The sequence below is a fragment of the Diabrotica undecimpunctata genome, chromosome 8 (genome assembly GCF_040954645.1).
Source record: "Diabrotica undecimpunctata isolate CICGRU chromosome 8, icDiaUnde3, whole genome shotgun sequence".
NCBI classification, from domain to species: Eukaryota; Metazoa; Arthropoda; class Insecta; order Coleoptera; family Chrysomelidae; genus Diabrotica; species Diabrotica undecimpunctata.
The window spans coordinates 132015987-132037085 of record NC_092810.1 but is presented as its reverse complement, the minus strand read 5'-3'; the positions used below and the strand labels follow the sequence as shown (position 1 = coordinate 132037085).

The following is a 21099-nucleotide window of genomic DNA, read 5'->3' as shown; positions in this document are numbered from 1 at the left end:
TTTAAATTAAAACAATTTATTTTATAGCATAAAAAATTTCATTGTACAAGGAATGATGTTTAAATTGTTTTTATTTATTTATATTTCTTTTAGTAGTCGCTGTTGCTAACCGTAGGCCTTATACAAGCTGTATTTCGCGTGGGCATGCTCCTAAACAAATTGTCAAGATTTTATTGTGGTAGGTGGTTTTCTTTCTTCAAGAGCAACTGGTACTAGGTACACGGTGCTTTGTGAATTATGTCGGCAAGGTCTAATTCTTTTTTTAGGCATATCTCACAAATGCTCTATAGAGTTAAGGTCTGGTGACCCAGCAGGCCACTACAGAATAGTGATATCTTCTACGTCTCAAATTTCTTTCCACTGCACTTTTGCAGAGTCTAACTGCAGGTTCTAGAACCAAATCAACTTACCTGCGAGCTATTAAAGTTAGTTGTACATATTACTTCCCCAGCACGTAACACTTCTTTCTTTATGTCTGTGAACAGATCTGGCTGTTTCCGTTTTTGCTTGTCTTCCTCGCCATCTAAGTACACTAATTCATTGTTTATATGATTTTACACAAATCCTGGTTTCGTCTGAAAATAGCACATTTTGCAAATTTTCAATGTTCCAGTTTTGATATTGAAGACAACAATTTAGGCGATCAATCTTGTGCTGCCTGGTTAACTCGGAAACTCATAACTCTCTACAACTGTGCAGTCTTTGGACACGAAGTCTTCTTCTTATCGTTTAGTATTAGTAATAGTGTGTATTACACGGCTCCTCGGTATGCAATCTATCCATCTGTAGCTTATTTCGTCTATTCCTTTTAGACGAATCACCGTTATAGTTGCTTCGGAGGAGGTGTAGAAGGTGGCTGGAAAAAAACAGCAGAAATAAACCTGTTATTATGATTTTTTACTATGACCAAACTTTAATTTGGAACCAAATTGTCGATCATACTATATATTCGGTTTTTTTATGTAATGAATAACAACTCTTTAGTGGAAAATATAAAATTTTAATACAATAAAAATGCAGAAAATTTAAATTGATTTAATCCTAACATAATCCACTTGCAACTGTCCGCCGGTATTCCAACTGGGTAACCACTGATTTCTGCTTTCGTAAAATGATTTAACTTGTAAACTGTTTCTATTTCTCCAGGGTTTCGGTACACTTCCTGACATAAAATCGTCTGGAAAATCGTTAATTCCTCCGACGCCTATCCCCAAGACTAAACGTGCCTAAAATGGAATTTATAAATCAAGGTAAATATATATATATATATATATATATATATATATATATATATATATATATATTAATTACTATTTAAATGGGAATAAGCCACAATTAAAGGTTAAAGTACATTTATTGACGTTTCAATTTCCACTTCGGAAATCGTTCTCAAAATACAAACATTAGTGTTTCTATTTTGAACTATATTATATATATATATATATATATATATATATATATATATATATATATATATATATATATATATATATATATATATATATATATATATATCAAGAAGAGGAGTACGACCGTCAATCCAATATAAATTAAGGATCACTCAGAAGAGTGGTGGGTTTTTTCGGTCAAAAGGTGGAGAAAAAAGACAAAGTTGATGGCTACTTCATCTATTTATTGAAGACGTTTCGCTTTCTTAATCAGAAAGTATCATCTGTTCATCTTAAAAAGATATGTAGCAGTCAGTGATAACAAAGTTGTAAAGACACTTAAGTAAATGGACATTATACGATTATGATGTATAAACAATAAATTGAACTAGATAAGTTAACAATTTGTTCAAACTAAGCACAGCAAAAAGAACATGTGGTTTTGTTTTTTTTTATATAAATGTATAAGTTAAAAAAAAACATTAAAAAAGAGTATGAAGAACTAAGAAAATCAAAGAAGCACTTCCAACAATATAGTTGGAATATAGTTGGATGTGAAACGTGGACCCTCTCAACCACTGATGAAAATCAACTGAGAATATTTGAGCGCAAAATACTAAGGAAGATATTTGGACCAACCCAATGCAGCGATAGTTCGTAGAGAATTAAAATGAACCACGAGCTGGATGAACTAATGCAGAGCGCAGATATTGTCAGATTTGTAAAATCACAAAGACTAAACTGGCTTGGTCACCTAGAAAGAATGCCAGATAATCGAGCTGTAAAAGTAATCCAGAGATGGAAGCCCCAAGGAAACAGAACAAGAGGAAGGCCCCGTAAAAGATGGATAGACGACGTAGAGAGGGATCTTAAAACCATGAACATCAGGCAGTGGCGAAGGAAAGTATCCGACAGGGCAGAATGGAAGAACATTGTTAAGCAGGCCAAGACTCACAATGGGTTGTAGCGCCATTAGAAGAAGAAGAAGATATATATATATATATATATATATATATATATATATATATATATATATATATATATATATATATATATATATATATATATATATAATATAGTTCAATACTTACTTGAGCTGGTGGTTTTTGTGTAAATGAGGATTTAATTGAAGAAGCATCTAGAGTGCCAAATTTTGCACCGTTTATATATAAATCAATTCGATCTAGAAAAAAAAAGAAGAAATTCAGAAATGAAAAAAAAAAACATTAAAATCAATTTACTGATTAAATTTTACGATTACCTGGTGTCCATCTCAGTCTATAAACATGAAACTTATTACTAAATGGTTCAGTCTGTAGGGTACTACTAAGTTTTGAACTTTTAGCAGGTTCACTAAATCCCAACATAGGGCCTCCAAATAAGAGCGAACCGCCAATATCTGTCCCATCATTTCCTGTTAACACTTTGTTGCCACGAGTATATGCTATAACCAATCGGTTGTAATTTTCGTCTTCAAGATATATTTCTAAAAATATAACAATGTTTGATATCGAATATAAATATTGAATCATTCAATGAAGCAGTTTATTCAAGGAAAACTCATCCGTTACGGATATAAATTCTGGTGCGTTGCGACCAATAAAGGTTACCTTGCAAAATTTCATCTCTATACTGGAAGTGGAGATAAATTACAGGGTAACTCGTTAGGAAGTTCCGTAACCGAAAAGCTGTGTACAGGGCTTTTATTACAAGAATCTGTTATCTATATTGATAATTTTTTATATCTTTACCTTTACTGACAAGGTTGAGGGATCAAAAGATACACTGTATCGGTACATTATTCGGTAATTAGGTAATTAGAAAAGTCAGAATTGAAAAAGCCCTACTCAAAGAAATAAAAAATCAAATTCGTGGAACTTAACATGCTCTATATAGCGAAGAACATCAGATCACTCTTGTTCGCTGGAATGATGATAATGCAGTTACTATCTCAACTAATATTGCAACTCCAGAAATATTTACTATAGGAAACATTATACATAAATGTATAACAAGGGAATAGGTGATGTAGATTTATTCGATAAGTTAAGAGGTTTAAATAGGATTCGAATTCGATCTAAAAAATGGTATTGGGCGATATTTAGATTTTGCTTGAATGGGGCAATAGTCAATGTGGCTTCTTTACGGCAACATTGAGATAATTTCTTTATTAGAATTTTACAGGCGAATTATGGAGGCCCTGCTGACAGCTCCAAATATTCCAAGGCCACGTGGAGTACGTCCAATATCTTCGAAACATGTTGCTGACGAAATTCGTTTGGATAATGTGGGTCATTTGATGGACAAAATTGAAAACATTGTACCAAATATCGATGCATTAAATTTAATGTAAAGCATATCACACGTAAAATTTTTAAAATAAATAATGTTTTATGAAATATTGTATCCTTCGTTATCCAACGGATGATATATCATACGTCAAAAAAGACAGTTACAAAGAAAAAAATGTAAATTTTGCATTTTGTTTTGACAAAAATTAAATTTTGGGATAAATGGGTTAATATAATTATTTCAGTATTAAGTCTTGTAATGCCTTTCAGTAAATTGGATTCTCGCTAAGCATTACTCAACTTTCACATTCATATAACAGAATAGGTATGGCCATTTGCGTAGTAATTGCAGTTTTTGATATTTTTAATAAAAAAATTACATTATTTTTCAAAAATGGCATATTAATTGTTTATAAACCAGCTACTATGTCATTGAGCTAACCCAATTTAAAAAAATCGAATTCAGTCATGAGCATATATAAGGAGGTGTATAAGAAACAACAAAATGGCTATGATGTATGAAAAACCGATTTGGTAGTAAAGATCAAAGCAAGCGCAGACCACTCGAAAATAATTCCACGATTGCAGGTGGTAAAAAAACTCTACCGAGACACCTAGGGAGGCAGGAAGTCATGGAGAAAGAACTTTTAGGAAGCTGGAAATTGGTAGCAGCAGAGAACAGTAGCTCAAAAATCGATCTGTTTGGAGATAGTTAATTTAACACGAGCACGTTAAGTACGTAGCTATAATATTTATTTAATATTCTTACCTGGATACATCCATTCTCCTGAAGGCACTTTGGCTCTTATCTCAACATCAACGTATGAGAATAATGTTTTAGAGACTATTCGTCCCGAAATTACAGGATTTTGTAACAAGTACATTTTGCTTTTACATCGTGCTCTTTTAGATTCTGTTCGAGTACAGCCATTTGTTAAATCTAACATGCTCGCCTGAATCTCTTTATTATTTAGAAGTTTTGGTTGAATTACTAGGTTATTATTCTGTACTTTAACAACGGTATCATCCTTTTGGTACGTGACAAATTCATAATCCTAAAAATTAGTAAAATATATCATTTATTTATATTCATAAACACAAACTTATAGTTTTTCTTGTCTATCGATTATTAAAGCCAAATTTGTTAGTTTTATTAATAAAATAAACAAATGCAATCTGGAAACATGTAAAAAATAGTCACAAGAAAACATTTAGGTTTAAACTCAAGGATGGCCTTTGGGCCATATCGCTGTGCACTCTTTACATAAATTGTTTTGAAAAAACCATACAATGGAAGTATTTTTAACTTAAACATCTCCAATATATTTATAATAATATCTAAACTAGTCGATTTTTTACTTGTTTACCTATAATATACACTTAAGTGCAAAAATCGACCCAAAAGCGATATTTGAGATTAGACCTTCTGTTTCAATGTAAGAAGTATGAAAATAAAAAGATGTAATGTGCAAACAATATATTATTGAAACAAAAACTGCTATTGCATTAAAGTTGTATTAGAGTTTCAGAAAATTTTCATCATTGGAACTAACGCACGAAAGACGTTATGAACAGAGAAATCATCAATTACAAAATGAATTTCTTTATTTTTCTGTATTTGATATTACCACTTTAATTTCTAATTACAATTTACAATCAACTTCGCATGGATTGGATGACTTGTCTAATAAATTCTTAAGGCATTACTTCCCATTCATCATTAAGCGCAGCTCTTAATTCCATTATGCTCCTTGGCGCATGATTTCTATGCCGGACCCTTCATTTAAGCTCATCCCAAACATGCTCTATTGGATTTATGTCCGGGCTCAACGCAGGCCAATTTATTGTAGGTACACAGATGTGTCAGATAGGTGGTGGTGACTCGTGTGGTATGGCATCGTGCATTAAAATAAAGGCATCACCAATAAATCCCGCGTATAGAAGCACACGTTCCACCAAAATATCTCTGATGTAACGATCCACCGTTAAACCTCCTCCACGTCCTCCGCCAACTCGGTTTTCCCATCCATGGAAATGCCTGCCCAAAACATACAAGACCCGCCTCCATATGACACAGTTTCTCGTATACAACATTGAGCAAATCGCTCTTCTGGCCTTCTATAGACTCGACGCCTGTTGTCGTTGCCATGTAGACAGATCATACTTTAGTCGGAGAATAATACCTGACTCCAATAGTAGTCGTCCCAATCCAGATGTTCGCGAGCAAATTCTAATCGCCTTTGCTTCTGGGCTGCAGTTAGCTTGGGACCCGTAGCTGCCCTTTTTGGTTTCAGGTTGGCTACCTTCAGCATCCTTCTGACTGTCCAAACGCTGGTTACCTCACCTCGGACCTCTCTAAGCTCTTCTTTGAGAATAGCACCAGTCAAATGTCGATCTCTCAGGAATTTCGATACAAGAAATCGATCATCTCTCTCCGTTGTTATTCGTTTACGGCCTCCTCCTTGTCGGCGGACATAATCACCAGTATCTTGGTACCGACGATTCACTCGGAACACAGCTGATTGGCTTCAATTTAGTGGGCCCTCTGGCTCAGGGATTCTCTTAATAATGCTACTGCTTGAGCTGCTTTGGCGGATGTTGTATTCATTTGTAACGCACTTGCAAACTTCGTAAAAAGGACTGATGTATCAGTGGGTTTACTACTTTTATTAGTAATTTATTAGTAAATTTAAATATTTTTAAATTTACACTTTTTAGATTTAAACAGGAAACTGAAAATAATTTTGAGTCGATTATTTTGCACTCAAGTATAATATAACCAAGAACAAACAACGTACGTGTACTTAGTTTTTAGATTATAATATACTCGAACTGGCCACAAAAGAAATTATGCCTTACCGGATCATCTGGAATATATTGCTCTACTAGCCACTTGTTGTTGTCCAACACAACTCCATCAAACTTATCCTCAAATACAGTAGCGCCACTGCATACATTCACTCGTCCCGTTACTGTCGATTTGCTTGCCTTGCAATTATCTGGTGTCTTGGAAAGAAGTTCTATAGAAAAATAATTTTTATTGTAAATATAACATTTTATATCAATTTTTCGTGATCATTATTATGGCAACAACGTAGAAATTTTAATTTTAGAGAAAAGTATAAATAACCTTGTCCTGCAAGGGTGGAAGCGACCGAGGGATATCCAATACCAAAAAAATTAGGTAGAATGAAGACTCTTGACGTGAGGCGGGTATATACCGGCAAAACAAGTATCAGCATCCCTCTTCCGAGCTGCCGTCAACAAAATTTGTATAGCCAATTTGATAGATAACTCACGAGATAATCGAGCAGGCCACAAAAAGAAAAAGAAAGAGTGTTACAAATGTTTGACCGCCATATTTAAATATTTCCGCGGGTAGGTTATCTGCTCTGGGTGACTTTTTTCTGGCTAGAGACTGAATTGCTTTATTCATTTCTTCCGAATGTGGTATTTAACAACAAGATTGAAGAAGCAGTAACAGAAGCCCTAGGAAAACGCAAAGTCATACTGAACAAAAGAAATAACAGCAATACACCATGGTTCAGAAAAGAAATAAAAGAGAAATGTAAAGAGAAACGAGAGGCCTACACGAAGTACACAACATCAAATACTCCAGAATCCCGAGACACCTATAGAGAAATACGAAATTAAACAAAGCAGTTGGTAAGAAGAACAAAAAATGAATACTGGGAAAAGTTTACAAAAAAATGGAAAGCGACTTCTACTGTACACAAAAACAAATATGGAGATTCATAAGAAACCAACGGAAAGAAATGGCAGAATTGAAGGAATACAATAACATACCAGCAAACGAATGGGAAAGATACCTGACGGAACTGTTTAAAGAAAAGGAAAATAATAATCAACACAATAACGTACCTGAATTAAGACACGAAATAGTAATCAGTTTTGAGGAAGTAGAAATAGCCATAAATTCGCTCAAAAATAGAAAGTCACTAGAACTCGCTCAAAAATAGAAAGAAACTAATATTGCACTGCAAGATACCAGACGTATGGAGAAACAGTACAATGATACCAATGTTCAAGAAAGGAGATAAAGTAGACCCCAACAATTATAGAGGTATAAATCTACTGAACACAGCACTTAAGCTTACCACAAAAGTCCTAATTAAAAAAATAAATGAACTAACAACTTTATCAGATGAACAAAAAGGATTCAGATCAGGAAGATCCTGCGTAGACGCCGTATTTGTACTAAGACAAATCACAGAAAAGGCCATCGAGTACAATAAACCAGCGTATCTATGTTTAATAAACCTGACAAAGGCTTTCGATCGCATCCAAGTCGAAGACGTCTTACAGCTACTGTATAAAAGAAACACACCAATAAATATTATACAAGCCATCGAAAATATCTACTTCCATAATCGAATACAGACAAAGATGAATAGAAAACTAACACAGTGCATACCAGTACAAAGCTGAGTCAGACAGGGTGACTCGTTAAGCCCACTTCTCTTTAATATAATAATGGACGAAATAATACAATCAGTACGTAAAGGTCATGGCTACAGAATGAGGAACAAAGAAATCCAAATAGGTTATGCAGACGACGCCGCATTAATCGCCGAGAGAGAAGACGAGCTCCAAAGATTAACACACGTCAGGTTAATCTTCAATTAAACAGCCAAGAAATACAATATTATATTATCAGCAGAAAAAACTAAATGTATGACAACATCTAAATATCCGCTACGATGTAAAATCGAAATGGATGGGGCGATATTAAAGGAGGAAGCAAGGTTTAGATATCTGGAAATTAATATAACCAGTTAAGAAGAACTACGATAACAAAGCTTAAAAGCAAGTAAAGCTGCGGGATCTCTTAATGACACAATCTGGAAGAACAAACACCTAATACAAGACACAAAAACAAGAATGTATAAAGCAGCAATTAGACCTATATCAACATACACGGCGGAGAGAAGACCTGACATATCTAAAACGAGACGACTACTAAAAACAACAGAGATGAAAATTCTCCGTCGAATATCAGGGAAAAGTCTGCTGAATAGGGAGAGAAGCGAAAACATAAAAAGAGCATGCAGTATAGAAGACATAAATGGATGGGTGAAAAAACGGAAACAGGAGTGGAACGAACACATTAGTAGAATGACAGAAGATAGGATAGTACAAATAGCATGAGATAAGTCACCAAATGGACGAAAAAGTATTGGCAGACCAAGAAAAATATGGTGCAATAATTTAAACAATTTAGGAGGCTAATATTGAAGAATAAACAGGCTTTAAAGCCTACACAAAAGAAGGAAGAAGAAGAAGAAAAAGAAGTTTGTAGCACAGCTTCCTCCTATTCTAATTCTATATCATCTCTACCTTCAGCTCTACTTTCTCCACTAAGTAGAGTACCAAAGTGTTCCGGTCACCTTTACTTCTACTCTGTCGTTCAAAAGAATTCCATTTCACCGTCGAGTTGATAAAAACTTTATTTAAAAAGTTTATTTCGCGCGTGTAACTGACATTCTCATCAAAATTTAGCTTGTTTGTATGATTTTTAGATCGAACAAATATTTGTTACTGTACCATTACTTCAATACTTACAAATACTTCAATTATAATCTAAAATCATTATTATTTACACAATGTAAAATTATTAAAAATAGTTAATTTTTACCTGTCACTCTCCATGTCCTGTTGTCTTGTCTATATCCGAGAAAATCGTGCTGAACATATATCCAATAATTTACCTCGTCTCCTAGATTTAGTCTTAATTTGGGATTATTATAGACGAAATATCCATCGGTTGGGCTCTTAATTTCCCCGAAGAAGTCTCCTTCTTCGATTACCCTAATTTCTTGATTAACCTTCCCGTGAAAGGCAAAAAAACTATCTTTCGGGTCCGCTAAAAAAAAATTAAAGAATAAATTTAGATTCTCAAGATCTATGTTCGTAAACAGTGATTTATGACTGACATACTCGTATCGTAGGGCGACGTAATTTAATCTGCTTTACTACCAAAATGAATCTATCAATAGGATTTAGACAAAGAGGCACCATCAGCTCTTTAATTTCCAAATGTATTAAAACAATTAAAATGTAGGAGGCTGTGATGAGACGAACGCATGCTCGAACCTAACCTAACCTTATGTTTAGTTGTGATGGCATGTTGTGCTTAAACTGTTGTGCAGGGACGCAAAGCAGTCTGCATGTGTTTGTAATGGGCCGGATTTATGGACCATGAGACCTAAATAACCAATTTTTCTGTTTCTGTTTCTGACTTTCGCATTGGGAGCACAGAAATTTCTCTGTCGCACTGAGGACACGAGCTTGTATTGCAACAGTCAGTCTATTTGTATTATATATCTATGGTTGTGTTAAGGCACAAAAGTGTTTAGATAAGTTAATATCACTGCGGTGTGAAGTGATTCTACCCTTCAGTAAACGCCCAGTCTGACCTATGTAACAAATGTTATATTCTGCACAAGGTATGTGATACACAACATTAATTTTTTCTAAAGGAGACAAGATGGTTTATATTTTCAAAAAAAAATTCCTGACAGTTCTTTATAGCTACTTATTTTAACTGCTGAATTTTTAAACAATTTGATAAGCATATCTGTAAATTGAGCAAAGTAAGGCGGCGATGAAAAATGGGGAGTTGATGAAGATAAAGGAGTGTTTTCGCCTGCAGAACAGTATTACTCCAAATTAATCTTAATTAATGACTATTGGATAAATCATTAGGTAAAATACCATAACTCTTAGAAAAAGGCATTTATTAATTAAGGGAGGTGGGTACGAGTTTTCAAGAAGAATACTTTTTAGTAGGTAATAGAAACGATTTCTTTCGATGAATCGCATGTGTCAACCTTTGTAGCTAAAAACTAAAAAATTGGATGATGTTAATTTGATATTTAAATGGATGACAAGAATGGAAATTATGAAAACTGTTGGAGGCCAACTTGTAACCAAAATATTGTCAGTCCACCTGATGACTCGTATTTTCACAAAAAGAATACTATTGGCGTTAGAATCATCTAGTTCTAGTTCACAAGTGAACTGTAAATAAGGATCAAAACCATTGAACACTGACCAAAATGTTTACTGACATAGACAGTAAGGGTTTATCTACGATATTAGTATTTTTTAAGTGTGTTATATATTTATTAATTTTATTGGTAAATTAAATTTTAAGTTTTGAAGTATAAGGCTGGTAATATATTTCATCACCTAAAGGTCTAGACTTTATCAACAGGACACTTGATACAATTTTCAATGTTTTAATAGCGATCAAGACTTTACACTTTACCTTTTTGTGAAACAAACCATCATTCAATAAAATTATACTCTCTTCTTATTAATTCACAAGCAGACATAAAAAATATCAGACGACCTTTGTTTTGCAGGCACTGATTATACAAAAAAGGGGAAAAACTTTAGAATTAATATCTATAATAAATTATTTATAGCCGGCGAAATAAGAGATTCACGGAAATTTACTAGTTTTTTAATAATAATTTTACATTTTTTAAAACAAAGTAACTCCATATACTTATATCCGTAATTCAAAAAGAATGGACATGAAAATAATACAATTTTTGTTAAATATGTATATTCAAATAGTTTTTAAAACATTTATAGTCTGTACTAGAGATTCAAGGTAAGTTTTATTTAAACGTAAACATGTATTACTATTTTTTATTTTTAAACGATTTATAGCCAGTGGACCCAGTGGTACCAGAAATTCTTGGAAACTTTTTAAACATTATGGTTTCAAAGTGTTTAAAATTGCGAATAAATAATAAATACTTTAATGCAAATATAATTTCGCTGTTAAAACACCATAGGCTTAATTTTTTTAACAAATTTTTATACAATTTGTTTATATACATGTTTGTAGCGTTCGGACTCGGATATGGAACAATCGATTATATAGTCCGTTTCCCCCTCTTTGGCCGATTTGATATTGAAAACCGTTGACGTAAGATGAAACTGTCAATCAAATTACCAATGGCGGAGAGAAATCAATTTTTTAGGAGATAAATCAATTTTTTAAATTAAAGTTATTTAATTGCAATTGAATTATAAATACGTACACCTTATTCAAATTGCATATTCCCAGCATCAAATTATCGAGGCCTGAGACGCACGTGTTCCGATAGTATTCGCTTTCTTATTCAGTGAGAACTATTTCGACTTGAGCGTACATGATTGTCATTTTAAAGGCCCAAACTGCTCAGTCCAATTGAATTCAAATTGTAGTGTGTTGGTTTATATTTTTTTACATAAGTTAATATATTTTGTGTTTTTGTAACGTTATTGTTGAGTTATTTACTGGTCGTGTTAATTTTAAAAGTTTTATGGTGTTTAGAAATCTTTTAGTATCCAAGAACAAAGTATTTATTCATCAAAAGTAAAAATAGCTTGTGGTAATCCCTTGGGTAAAGGTAAGAGAAACCAATATTTTAATTTATTGATGTTTTAAAAAGTTTTATTTTCTTTTCTGGACTCGTTCAAGTAGAGGTGTGCTTATTAGTTCTTTTCGACGAACTAGTTCAAGCGAACTATTTCACAAAAATGAACTAGTTCAGTGAACTAGTTCGCGAAAGAACTATTTGTAGGACCGAAATCGAAATCCAACCCTAACATAACTGGTTGCCAGATGTCTCGTCGTATCATCACACAAGCTCGGCGCCGGCCGCGCGTTTTCTTCGGTTTTCAGTCAGTCTTTCACTCTTTCACTACATCACTACCGTACAAGTAGTTCGGGTTCGGAACCATTTCTTTCGATCGTATGTTTAGGTTTAAATGTTTTAAATTTATTTCTCAAATGTTTTGCAAATAACATTTTTTTTATTTGCAAAAAATTATTAAGATTTGTTTTTTATTAACCGTTTTAAATATAAATATGGTTCACGTATGATTTATTTTTATATTTACGTATACTCATTGGTATCTATATTAGGTTATTTCTAAAAGAATCTTACAAAAAAAATCAGTGAATTTTCTAGGAACATTAAATAACACATTTTCATTCTCACTTTTACATAAAATTATATTTTATGTAGATGCATCAATCATTTTAACCACAGCTTGCAATGCATGGGCATGGCATAAGATCCGAACCATTATGATATTAAGATAAAACTGTTTATGTTATTGTCACGTTCATAAGAATTATGATCTGTTATCTGAGGCTAATCGGCATTTCTTTTTTTAAACTAGTCAGTCGGTCAGTCCATCCCATTCACAAAATAATAAATATATGATCTAATTCATTCATTATTTTCTTCTTTAAAAGCTGAGACACAATTTATAATGCAAATCGTTCGCAGTGAACTAGTTCTATGAAAATTAATGAACTAGTTCAATTAGTTCAGTTTAAAGAATCGTTCATTTGAACTATTTCGATGGTGAACTACACATCTCTACGTTCAAGTCCAGAATGCAGTTTTATTTCGATTAAGTTGGTTTTATTAGAATACATATTATTGTAAGTAAAGAAAAATGTCAAGAACTGATACAGCAGACGAACTCCTTGAGATTGATGTAACCCTAAGTCCACCTAAAAAAAACCAGTACAGGGACATTTAACGTTAAAACGAAGCAATTCCTATTAGAGTAGTAGATATAACAGATACTAATATTCTTTCTTTATTACTTTATAATGCGCGTTTTCATTTTATTTAATAAGTATTGTTACTTTCTATCCATTTTAGGCGTGTGTACGAAATGTGGTTCAAGAATATGAAAATACGGGAACATTGTCGATACCAGAACCAATTGAACATTATAGAAGTATTAATAACTCACTTGATGAATTTAACAGAAAAGCAATAAGAAGAATAATCTACGAATTCGTTTTTCGAGATAAAATACCCATAATATATAAAGTTCTCAGGATTGTTAATGAAAATCCGTGTTTTAACAGAACTACATTTTTAAAATTATTGAAAAAAGTAAATTTCAAGTTTCAACGTCGTCAGCGAAACAGCATTTTGATGGACAGGGATGAAATTTCCCTGTGGAGACGAGAAGTTCTGATCAAAATAAAGTTCTACAGAAATAAAAACGGCAAAATTTAGTACTAAGACGAGACTTGGGTAAATGCTGGTCACACCAAATTCAAAATATGGCTCGACAATTAGGTAACATCTTATAAAAAAGCGTTTTTAGATGGACTAGTACAACTAGTTAACTAGTTTGTAACAATGTGCATCGCCTCCCGCCACTCCCGCCAAAAGTTCTTCATTCATCGACGAGCTCTGGAGGAGATGGAATGCCAACGACGATATAAAACAGCGCACGCCACAAGAGGGAATTGGGTTCCGCTAAAGTGCTGACCTAGTGATAACTCCACCAGGCTTCTGGGTATTGACTGGATGCCAATGCTGGCCCTAGGGTATTGAGTAAATGCTTCTGCCAGAGAGCTGATCTAGTGGCAGTTCCGTATCCGAGTATTGACCTGAGACAGACCTATTTTTTCCCGTGACTAAGTATTGATTAGTCGCTTTCCGCTCCTCGCGAACCAAGTGTTGATCGGCCTGTTCCATCTCTATTCCTTTGACCCGACCTTTTCTGTCCTTGCCGCGTGTGTATTAACACACCGTAATTGCCATTTCAGTTTTATGACATTAAGTAATTGTATTTTATTTTCGCAGATATTATATAGTGGATCACGGTCCATGTCGTAGCCGCAGAATTGGCAGTTTTTTTATTGGTTTGAATATAACTTTATTGTGTTATTTATTTGTTCCAAATAAATTTTAATTTTAATTTAAACCTGCCTTTTGCTCTGTCTGTTGTCTAAAGAACTACCCATCACAAATTGGCGCCCAAGCAAAAATAGATATGCCGTTCCGTCCAGCATCAACAGACACAGACTCAATAGCAGGTGCCACAACAGGTCGTGGATATACCGCCTGTCCAAAGAGGAATTACAGCACAAAGCCGAAAAGTTCGGCTGAGATTCCAAAAGAACCATCAAAGATTTATGATTGAGATAAGGAATTTCTTTTAACTGACAGAAACGGATTAGGAACCGAATCCGAATAAGAACCGAACCCGAATAAGACCCGAATAGGAATCGAATCCGCAGAAGAAACGAAAAATAACCTAAACCGAATGATCCCGAATAGAATTGGCATAGCAGCAGGCTAGTTAAGAATTGCGACAACCGTTTGCCGAATAGCGCAAAAATCCTGGTCTGGCAATGTTCAAATAGCACGCCATGTTAGAAACTATAAATAAATGCCTTCAGTGTAAACCTGCTGTCGCAGAGGCAGCCAGCAGCAAGATGTGACTATTCACTATAGAAAAGCCTTTTTACAATGTCCCAATTGAGTTGGTAGAACCACGCCAAAAATCTACAGAATAAAGCATCTTTTTGACACACTACAAAAAAAAATGTATCGATGTGCATCGCCTCCGTCCCGTCAGCGTTTCATACACACGCACTCCCACAAAAAGTGCCCGTCTATCGACGAGCGCTAGAGGAGATGGAAGGCGTACGACCATATAAAACAGCGTACGTCACAAAAGAGAATTGAGTTCCGCTAGAGTGCTGATCTAGTGGGAACTCTACCGGCTTTATGGGTACTGACTGAAGGCCAACCGTCCGGAGTTCCGTAAGAGTGTTGATGTGATAACAACTCTGCTGGTCCTAGTGTATTGACTGAAGGCCAATCGCGCCTTCTAGAGTGTTGATCTAGTGGCACTTCTGTGCCGGGTCTTGAAGTATTGATCTGAGACAGACTTATCCTTTCTAAGAATAAGTATTGACTAGTCGCTTTCCGCTCCTCGCCGGACCGAGTGTTGATCTGCCCGTTCCATCACTATTTCTTTGATCCGTCTTCGGATGATTCATGATTCAATGATTCATTTCCTGTCTTCGCCGAGTGTGTATTAACACACCGTAATTGCCGTTTAAATTTTATGACATTAATTGTATTTTATTTTCGCAGGTATTATACACTGTGTCGCCGAGCTGTGCGTCCATGTCGTAGACACAGGATTGGCAGTTTATTTTTATTGGTTTGAATATAACTTTATTTGCCATCTCAGACGTCATTGGGATTCCGGTTCTTTCTTTACCCTATTTTCCCTGCGTATCTATTTTTGGGCATCCTCTTTAATCTTCAATAGTTTTCTGAATAGTTTATTTCTTTCTATTTCTTCCGTCTCTCAATATTCATTTGGGTCGTCTCCTTCTCTTTTTTCTTCTACATCCCAATTCTAGTATTTGCCTGGTATTTATTTCTGGTTTCATTCTATTAATATGTCCGTATATATTTGCTTCTGTTTAGTGGACTCGGTAATAGTTGTCTGCTTTGGGATTATTTGTCTGATATCTTCATTTCTTATTCTGTGCCATTTTGTTTTTAACTTTTTAATGAGATGTGTCATAAGCTAGATTTTTTAGATCTACGAATATTATAATGTGTATTTGTAAGTTTCTGCCTGTTCTTTTTTCTAAAAACTATATTACCAATTTTGCGATAATTTCAATATATTAAATATCTGTACATAATTGTGCTGTCTGAATATATGAATATACGTAAATGATAAATTCTATCAATCTTCTTTGAAAAATAAACCTGGACATACATTTTTTTGTTGTTCTATTAGAAATAAATAGAGCAATGAAAGATGGGTTCGAGAAGAACCATAGAATGCATAAATGAAACTATAATTTCAAGATGTTATCCAAATAGTCAAAATTGAAAAAAGGGATAAAACAGGACATACTATGAATTAAAATTTTAAATGGCATTAGGAGACTGAGGCCAATTTTTTGATACTGTTATAATAGTAAACCAACACATTTGTAATATAAATAATATTATTTATAGATAGGTTTATATTATAAACAAACATTTAATATTGTTTAAACTAAAATAGAAATTAGCATGCCGACCTCATTATTATGTTATAGATTATTGTGACATAGTTGGCGACAGAGTTCATCAAAGTTATTGGAATAATGAATTACATTGATCAAACAAGATATTTCCGATATTATAGACTACAAGCCCATGGTCCATATTTATCAAAACAACACAATAAAAGTTAAAGTAGAAGAAGAACTAACCGACCCTATTGAAGCTGACAATGGGATAAGACAGGAAGATTCCCTGAGTCCTCTATTGTTTAACCTGATTATGGATGAAATAATAAAAAAAGTAAGAACTAAAAAAGGATACCAAATGGGAGAAAACAACTTAAAATTATCTGCTATGCAGACGACCAATACTACTCTCTCAAAGTGAAGATGATTTACAACGTATGCTGCACTAATTTAATAAAACTGGCACAAAATTGAACGTGATAATTTCTACAAAAAAGACAAAATGCACGGTTTCAACAGCAAATTTACTAAGATGTAAATTGGAGCTGGAAGGTCAGATAATAGAACAAGTGATGAAGTTTAAATATCTTGGCATCACATTATCTAGCTACGGAAAGTTCGAAACTGAAGTGAAAGATCAAGTGAATAGAGAAAACAGAGCCGCAGACTGCCTGAATGAAACAATATGGAGAAATAAAAATATCGGGAAAGAAATGAAAGGCAGAATTTACAAAACAGTCATCAGACCAATAACGACATACGCGGTAGAAACACGACTTGACACAAAGAGGACAAAAATGATGTTAGAAACAGCAGAGATGAAATCACTTAGAAATGTTGATGGTAAGACACTATGGGACAGAGCTGGAAGTATAGATACACATTGCAGATGCAAGGTGGAGAACATCAAGAACTGGGTAAGAAATAGAAGAGTAGAATGGAACGATCATACAACTAGAGTAGTAAAGACGGCAAGAGACGGTTCCCCAATAGGAAGACGATCAGTAGGAAGATCACGAAAACGATGGAACCACAACTTACTGGAGGCACATTGAAAAACAGACAGAGTCATGTCTATATAAAAAGAAGAAGAAAAAGAAGAAGACAAAAAGAAGACAGTTTTAAGGTGTTATTTGACCCAGCATAAATCATATATAAATCAATACTACAATATGTATTAACCACTTTAAAAACTATGCCGTCAGTTTTTATCGGTACAGGTGATTACATTGATAAAGTAAAATTACTACTTAAAATAACTACATGATCTATCTGGTTACCTTCTCTTTGACCTGAAAGGAGCCATGTTAGTTTACACAAGTAATTACACCGACACACGAAGCAAGTATCTATTTTAAAGTTAAATAATTGAAAACAGATGTAGTTAAAAACACAAAACCTTTCATAGTAAAATTATTAAATGATTAATAAAAAAAAACAATTAATAATTACTTGTTAAAAAGCACTTAAAAAAATGCATACCTGCAAAATTAATGATTTAAGGCATGTCTTCAAAAATAATTGCCAGTCGCCATTATGGCATTTCAACGTAGTTGGACGTAGAGAAACCGGTGCAGAAGAGGAACCAACAAACTCAACAGGGGGGAGAGATAATGTCATCTCATTATTTTATATCATTTTCATATCGCTCATCTCTATTTTTATGTCATGTATTCTTCTTCTTTCAGTGCCTATTCGTTCCGAATATTGGCAACCATTTTGGCTATAATTATTTTATTGACTGATGCTTTAAATAGATTCGTTGTTGTTGTGGAGAACCATTTCCTCAGGTTCTTCAACCATGATATTCTCCTTCTCCCAATTCCTCGCTTTCCGAATACTTTACCCTGTAGGATTACCCTCAGTAATCTGTATTTAGTGCTGTTTCTCATTATATGTCCGAGATATTCCAACTTTCTCCTTTTAATGGTATACATCACCTCTCTTTCTTTGCCCACTCTTCGTAATACGGTCTCGTTGGTTATCTTGTCTGTCCATGATATCCTTAGAATTCGCCTGTATAGCCACATCTCGAAGGCTTCAAGTTCATGTCATGTATAGTTCTAATATTTTATCTAATTTTTCAATGGTAGGCTCTTTTTGTGGTGTTCTTGCTATCGTTCTGCCTTTTCCAAATAGTTCATCTTCTTGACTTATACTTCTTCTTTTACCACTATCAAAAGTTGAGTCGTTCTCCATTTTTTTATTTATTTTTGTTTGTTCTTTTCACTATTAATATGTTATCTGATTTGGTTTCTTGATTTTTTAAACTTTTTTAAACAACCGGCAACGCGGCAATCAATTTGGTCAAGATTACTTTCGTTATCCGTTGTGTCAAAGAACCGGAATTACTGAGAGCTGTGTGTTTGTAACAGGGGAAGATACCCGGGGGGGAGGGTACTAAAGAAATTCCCCTCCCAATAAGGTCCAAAATTAAAGAAAACCTATTACTTATGTCTTTTGTGTAGTTTGGATATATCTTTTTATGTCTTTTAGCCCCCCCCCTTCCCTCCCAAGGCAAATGTCTAGATCTGCCACTGGTTTTTAATACAATAAAATATTCAAATTTACTTATCGAACACTTTTTTGCACTGCGAGGAGTTTCTGTTCTTATATTTTGCGCGTATTATAATAGGTATAGTTTAAAATTTATTTCTCACTACTCTAGAAAATCGCAAAAACACAGATGAAAATTTATCACTAATTTACTTTACACAACGCGCTGTGGTCGAATCTGACAAGGAATCTAATAGAAGACAATAAATAAAAAAAAATAAAATGTGTACCTACTCAGAAACTCTCCAAACGTATCGAAAATTCGACCAATAGAAGAATTTTGGTTGCTGATAAGTGTTGAAATAGTGGATGGGAACCGAATACGAAACAAATACCAATAACGCATTTTTAAAAAATCAGGAAGTGGACCTGAACATCATCCGACTGCAGATAAGATAAGTTTAACCTCATTCAGTGTCACTGGACACTATTTCCAGTAAATTAAAAATTCATTAGTAGATAGTATTTACCTTAATTGGTGACATGATAATTCTGACTGATAAACGCTATTACAAAGAATATTGACCAAACATTTTTGAGAAGTAGGTGTCCGCATCCTGTTTTAGCTTTCGGTTTTCCATTTTTTTCTGACGCATTATTTGTGAATTGCAAAAATTAATAAAATTATAGTTATATAAAACTCAACGACTAAATTTTATAAGAAATAAAAGACAAATGCTGAAAATATAACCCGAAACTGAAGCAAAAAATATTAATGACTATGCGGTGGTTAGAACTATACAAGAATTATGATAGTCAGAAACAAGGCTTACACCAGAATTTAATATTTTGAGTACATGCTTGAATCAGAATGTAATATCCGGATTACATGCTTTAATCAAAATTAAATATTCTGATTATTTACATGCTTTATGGAATTATGCGTGTGTCGCTCACAATATTTTAGTATAGTCAAAAACTCTAACATGGAATGGCTAATCAATCAGGCCTCATAGATGATGAAAATAAACCAAGAAAAATATTATTAAAATCAAAGAAGCAAAATATAAATTGTTTTTAGAATATTCTGTAAGTATGTATGAACATTGTTAAAATATTACCTGGTAATGTTACTTTGAATCCAGAAGGCGAAAATGCCTCGAACTTTACTTTTGGAATTTCGTACGCTTCACATACTACTTTAATTAACACTAAAATGCACAGCCAATTTGGAAACACCATGATTGTTGGTTAATGTTTAACTAAGAACATCAGTCTTGTTTGTATTATCACCTACCGATTTCTGACTGTCGTCTTGATTTCTTGACCTCGGTGGAATCTTGTTAGCATAATATTCAGTGGCGTTACCGACGGCGATTTGCAAATAATTTCCAAATACAAACATCGAAAAGACATAAATTTGTAGGAGTTAAGGAATATTTTTAGGTAATTATTTAGTAAGACGGAACGCCTCAAAAATGCCCAATTTTTGTGTGGATTTAGCCTAAAAACTGAAAAAACCTCAAATTTTAAGGTTTGCTTAGCTGAAAACTAGTACAAGTGCCTAAAAATAAAAAAAAATGAAGAAAAAATAAAAAAAGTATTATTAACCAAAAAATATTACGTAAAAAGCAAAGAAAAGTATATATATGTCTTAATAAAAAAAAAACGTCATCATCATCATCCAGCCTCAAGAGTCCATTGCTGAACATAGGCCTCTTCCTCATGTTTCCAACCCCGTCTATCTTGCGCCGCTCTTATCCAGTTTTTATTGAGTCTTCTTAAATCGTCAGTCCATCTTGTATGTGGTCGACCGACACTTCTCTTGTCTTCCCTTGGCCTCCATTCCAATAACCTCGTAAAACCTCCAAAAAAAAAACGTAACTAAAACATAATAAATGTCAGTGAGTTTACTATTAAATTATGAAAAAATACATATCTAATATTGTTTAAAATAATCAAGCTTTTTATTAAAAATTTAATGAAAATTGCTTACCTTAATAAACAGATGTAGCAGGGTCCCTAATTTTAACAAAGTGTTTCACTTTGTGAAATATGTATTCCTGAAAAACTTCTCTCCAAAACGAATACCAGT

General features: G+C 33.7%; 1 protein-coding gene across 1 annotated transcript; it reads right to left on the bottom strand.

The window, feature by feature from the left end:
- Positions 1 to 979: 979 nt before the first annotated feature.
- LOC140448026 (beta-1,3-glucan-binding protein-like) lies at positions 980 to 20311 on the bottom strand. Its single transcript, XM_072541069.1, has 7 exons — positions 20126 to 20311; positions 9336 to 9563; positions 6539 to 6699; positions 4449 to 4734; positions 2650 to 2874; positions 2480 to 2571; positions 980 to 1226 (listed from the first exon to the last, which is right to left on the bottom strand). The coding sequence occupies exons 1-7, from the start codon at positions 20244 to 20246 to the stop codon at positions 1026 to 1028; spliced, it is 1314 nt and encodes a 437-aa protein (XP_072397170.1). The 5' UTR covers positions 20247 to 20311; the 3' UTR covers positions 980 to 1025.
- Positions 20312 to 21099: the final 788 nt, after the last annotated feature.

Excerpts from the sequence above, each read along its gene's own strand:
- LOC140448026 (XM_072541069.1), bottom strand. The coding sequence starts at position 20,246 with ATGGTGTTTCCAAATTGGCTGTGCATTTTAGTGTTAATTAAAGTAGTA. Across the intron at positions 6,700-9,335 it reads CAGGACATGGAGAGTGACAG|AACTTCTTTCCAAGACACCA; the intron begins GTAAAAATTAAC and ends ATTTTTCTATAG. Across the intron at positions 2,875-4,448 it reads AGGAGAATGGATGTATCCAG|AAATATATCTTGAAGACGAA; the intron begins GTAAGAATATTA and ends TTATATTTTTAG.